The sequence below is a fragment of the Juglans regia genome, chromosome 11 (assembly GCF_001411555.2).
Source record: "Juglans regia cultivar Chandler chromosome 11, Walnut 2.0, whole genome shotgun sequence".
NCBI lineage: Eukaryota > Viridiplantae > Streptophyta > Magnoliopsida > Fagales > Juglandaceae > Juglans > Juglans regia.
The window spans coordinates 5,117,857-5,123,467 of NC_049911.1; the positions used below are offsets into that span (position 1 = coordinate 5,117,857).

Below are 5,611 nucleotides of genomic sequence, written 5' to 3' on the forward strand. Positions count from 1 at the left end.
CCATTACTGACCATGGCGTAACTGAAAATGACGAGAAAGGATGTGGATCACATGGGTGAAATGACAATGGATGTTATGCATGAATGGATGAATGTGAATGTCATGATGTGATGCCAGACAAATCACTCGCCAAAAAAATAGGGGTATTTGCTTCTCATGTCAGCTTCTTTTTCCCATATAGCTTCCTCAATATTATGATTCTGCCACAAAACCTTAACTAAAGGAATTTTCCGATTCCACAGTTCCTTATCCTTCCAATCTATGATCTAAATAGGAACTTTTTCATTGGTTAGGTTGGGTTGGAGCGAAATATCTCTCGTATCAACAACTGCTGGTATTTGTTTCTCGAAACTAGTTTTTAGGGAAGATACATGGAAAACATTGTGAATTCCTTGGAAGTCAGTAGGAACATTCAGTCTGTAAGCGACTACTCCTACTTTCTCCAGTATCTCATATGGTCCCACGTATCTTGGACTTAGCTTCCCCTTCTTCCCAAACCAAAAGACTCCATTCATGGGCGATACTTTGAGATAAACCCAATTGCTAACTTTGAACTCAAGGGTCCTTGTTCGATGTTCGGCATTGCTCTTCTGCCTATCTTGGGCAGCCTTCATCTTTTCCTTATTAGCTGGATTTGATCCTTCATTTCTTGAAGAATCTCTACACCATAAATCTTTCCTTCTCCTACTTCATCCTAGTATAAGGGGGATCTCCATTTCCTTCCGTATAAAGCTTCGTAAGGTGTCATTTGAATGGTGGTCTGAAAGCTATTATTGTAGGCAAACTTAGTTAATGGTAAGAGCTTCTCCCAATCATCACTTTCTTGCAAAATACATGCCCTTAGCATGTCCTCCAAAGTCTGAATTATTGTTCGATTTGCCCATTAGTCTGAGGGTGATAGGCACTACTAAACTTCAACTTGGTGCCTAGAGCGTCTAGAAGGCTTTGCTAAAAATGAGAAGTAAAACACGTATCCCTATAAGATACAATTGTTTTTAGTACTCCATGTAGTCGCACTATTTCGGATACAAATAGCCAAGTTAACTTCTCCATGAGTTTGGTATTTTTCATTGCCAAAAAGTAAGCACTTTTCGTTAAGCGATCGACCACGACCCAAATAAATAGAGTTGTTTCCCTTCGAAGTTGTTGGTAATCTAATCACAAAATCCATAGATATCTCCTCCAATTTCCATTATGGGATTAGAAGTGGCTATAAATCTCCAGCGGGTCTTTGATGCTCTATTTTGATTGGTCTAAAAATCGAGCATCTATTAACATACTCTGCTACATCTTTCTTTAAGCCTTCCCACCAAAAGTATTGCTTCAAATCTTGACACATCTTTGTGCTCCCTGGGTGAGCTGTATATGGAGTCTGATGTGCTTCCTTTAATATCCTATCCTTGATCTCCTTGTTAGGTGGAATAACCTTACGGTTTTGGTAGTACAACAACCCATTATCTCTAAGGGTGAAACCTTCTGGTCTCTCATTCTTTTCTACCTTTTATCTAATTTTTGCACATTTGGGATCCTCCATCTGACGCTTTTTCACCTTTTTCCTATTCTATTGGTACAATTTCTTTTACTGTGGTCAGGGATGTTTTGGCAGGAAGATCCTTGATTAGCAAACTCCTCATGATGTGCAGAAGAGATTCTATTTCCAAGGTGGGGCCTGTGGAATCATCCTCTTGCGTCTTCCAACTCTGCGCATTTGCTATTATATTAGATTTGCTAGGGTAATACTTGATCTCACACTGGTAGTCGCTAATGGTTTCTAACCACCTTCTCCGTCTTAAATTCTGCTGACTAAATAAGTAATTGAGGCTCTTGTGATCGGTGTATATTTCACACTTTGCACCATATAAGTAATGCCTCCAAATATTTAATAGTTGAGACAAAAGTTAAAAATTAAATAAAATATGATTAGAATATATTTTTTAATATATATATATTTTTTCTTTGAGATTTGAAAAAGTTGAATTGTTTATTATATTTTGTATAGAAATTTAGAAAAGTTATAATGATTAGATGAGATGAGATAAGATGAAAATTTTTGTGAAAGTGAACGAGTGGCTAAGAATCCTTAATCTCCAACTTATTTAAAACTGATACATGCTTTGATAATCAAAACAAGATAAAGTTAAAGCCTATCATGACATGCTTTTAATCGAAAATTAAACCTTTCATAATCATTTTAAGACAATAATAAATCATATCAAATCTTGCTTAAGATATGTCATAGCTAAATTTCCACTTAAAAATCATTTAAACACTCAAACCATCCTTTAATGACCCATTTTTGAACTAAGCAAGATAATCTTCTCTAAAATCAACCAAAAATTAGTCCAACACTTAAAACCTCAACTCAAAATGTAAACTAAGATTAAGGGAAATAAAACTAAATTCCGTAGCCTTCAAAGCTCTCAAGAAAACCTTGCTCAAGAACACTCAAGAACTTATAAAAACCTACTCAATTTCATTCTATTGCTCTCTAAGGAAGATAAGTGCTCTTGAGACTCAAGGAAAAACTTGGAGTTGAGGTGTTGAGGAAATGAGGAAGCGAGGGAGGTATTTATAGGTGGCCAAGGGGGTGGAGTCGTTGACCTTGGTAGGTGATTGGTGGAGGTGGGCTATGTGTAAGAGGCTGATTTTTCCATCTTGCCTTCCTCAACTTATGTCACCTTGTGCAGGGGGAAAAGTTGTCTGAAATCACCATAATTTCCTCCTTACTGTGGCTACAGTCATCCTGTAGAGGTGGCTAGGTCGTGGGGCATGGTTCAGTTGACAAAAGGTCAAGTAAACCACCTATGCTAACTAGTGGGTTCAAGTGGTTTCACTTGGCAGTTTTGGGGCTTCGATTTTGGTTAGTCTTTGGGTGAGAAAACTTAGTCAAATTTCTCATGATGGCCATGGGGCCTCTTGGGGATTGGGTGGTGATCGAGGTGGCATGGGATGGTGGCTCAACCAAGGCAGATGGTTGGTTAAATCTCAACTCAACTCAACTGGTTCCCACTCAGCTAGCCTAAGGGTGCAATCAATTTGGTCACTTGAATTGGTTTGTGAAACCAATTTCGTCCAAGGCTTAGTCTGAGTTTGAAGGGGTCTCATGAGCTGTCTAAAGACCATATTACCCTATAGGAAATGAAACAAAAATATTGGGCCTAAGGGCAAAATAGTCCATGCACTCAAAGAGGATACATATGAGCCGATTGATGAAAGTTTGGGGTTTGATATGTCATTTCCCTTAATGACATGTGGGGAGGTTTATCTAGGGTATTAGTAAGGTCTAAGTATGATGAAATGAGATAATAAATCAAGAGAATCTCGGATTAAAAGGTTAGAAGAAGATTAAGAAGAAATTAAGTTTTAAAGCATGACTTAAAGATCACTAATCTCATGTATGTTGATTAATGGTCTTAGCTAACTTTCAAAACTTAATTTGGGCATTTAGGATATGATATGAGCTTAAGAAAACCCATAGTATGGTGCAATGAACTTTTAATTGGAAGTGTAAAATTGGAAGACAAGGCTTTTGGACCTTGATGGGCTTAAAAGGCCATGAGTGTGAGTCAAGGGCTGATGGGCTTTTGGGCTTAAGTGAGATGAGGCCTTGTTTTCCAGATTTTGAGGATTAAAAATAGGCCTCATGTCCACAAAGGTTAGGTTTGAAAGGGTTTGTCTTGACCTAATTGGGTCATGGGTCAATTCTACACCAAGTGTTGGGCCCTCAAGCCTTTCTTATATTTGGGCAAAGCTATCTACTAAGTCTTGAATTCCTAAGAGGTTTGGTCTAAGGCTACTAAGACTTGGCCCATAAATGTTCTAGGGTCCTAAAGGACTACTAGAAACACTAATGGGCTTTCTTCTCTAACTTATTGCTTAAAGATACTAAATGCCAAGGTTTAAACTAATCTCACTATCAACATTGAAGTAAGCAAATAAAATAATCAAACAAAATAATATAATAATAAAATAAATGATAAAAAATATTTAAACTCAAAATCATAAGCTTAATTTAGAGTGTTTAAGAGTTAATCCTAATGGTTAATTAGGCGGGATGTTATAGGAATATTTCACCAAAATTCTTGGTTATCGTGCAAACCCGCAAGCAAGATGCCACCATTGTGGGCAACTTTGTGGTTTCCATTCAAAGAAACAAGGCACCAGTGTATTAATAGCACATCTTAATGTTTGGCAGCTGTATAAGATCGCGAAGGGATTGGCGGTCATTGATCAGACCAAGCTTAGTTACGAAACTTTTACATTGAAGATATTAAGGGAAATACTTGTAGAGATGATAATTACTGATGAGATGCCTTTTTACCACTGTAGACAAAAGAGGCTTTTAAAAGTTTGTACAAACTATTGAGCCACGATTTTTCATTCCATCACGGTATATGGTGATGCGAGATTATATGAAGAGACATGCGAATAAGAAGGCAGAGATGAAGAATATGTTTATTACCACTGGCTAAAGTCTGTCATTTACGACTAACACATGGACGTCTATACAGAACGTTTGCTACATGTGTATCACAGCACACTACATTGATAGTGAGTGAAATTTGCATATATGGATTATTGGCTTCAAAAAAATTCTTGATCATTAGGATGCATCCATTGGGGCGGAGATGGATGATTGTATAAATGATTGAAAAACTCAAAAAATGTTGTGTATTACAGTTGACAATGCCAGTGCTAATGACACTGTAATTGATTGGTTCAAGCGGAATACGACGGTGAAAGATGATGTCATTCGTCAACACGAATCTATTTATGTTCGATACTGTACTGATATCATCAACCTCATAGTTGTTAAGGGATTAAAAGAGATTGATGATTCCATAAACAAAGTTTGAAGCATTATGTGATATGTGAGGGCTTCCCCCCAAAGGCTTGCTAAGTTTAAGACAATCAAAATAGCTTTAGATTGGATGTTCTAGTATGTTGTGCTTGGACGTTGTGACTCAATAGAACTCTACATATATGATGTTGGATATGGCACAAAAGTACCAAAGAGCATTTGAGAGGATGAAGGTTGAGAATGGGGGGCCTAAGGTATGCTTTGTTGGAGCCAGCAGGACAGGGGCTTGGTGTGCCGAACACACATGATTGGACTAGTGTGAGGTATTTTGTTCAATTTTTAAAATTTTTTTAAGACATAACTATGTGGATATCTGGATCAAAATATACGACTGCGAGCTTGTACTTCAACAAACTTTCGGGGCTTCACTTTCACTTGAAAAATAGTCGTGCTAACTTTAAGGGATTGTTATTTGCAATGGCTACGAGGATGAAGACCAAATGTAATAAATATTGGGGAAATATTGAGAAAATAAATAGATTACTATTTGTGGTTGTGATCCTTGACTCCTGATATAAGTTGGTCATTATAGAATTTTGGATAAATTCCGTCCTCGGGGTAGTGAAGGCTGTACAATGTATTAGATTGCTAAAAAGTGATAGTGATGACTTCTATAGTCACTACAATAATAGTGGTCAGCTTTCATCCATAGCTGGTAGCTCCTCACACTCGAGGCCTACGAGGTCGACATCTTCCTTAGATGATCATGACAAGAGGGTACATGCCATCTTATTATGCAACAATATCATT

The 5,611-nt window shown here is 37.4% G+C and overlaps 1 protein-coding gene across 1 annotated transcript; it reads right to left on the reverse strand.

Moving 5' to 3' along the window:
• Positions 1-266: 266 nt before the first annotated feature.
• LOC109021489 lies at positions 267-614 on the reverse strand. The gene has a single exon (XM_019004125.1). It carries the CDS (start codon positions 612-614, stop codon positions 267-269), a length of 348 nt encoding a protein of 115 aa, XP_018859670.1.
• Positions 615-5,611: the final 4,997 nt, after the last annotated feature.

Coding starts and splice junctions, on each gene's coding strand:
- LOC109021489 (XM_019004125.1), bottom strand. CDS start 614: ATGAAGGCTGCCCAAGATAGGCAGAAGAGCAATGCCGAACATCGAACA.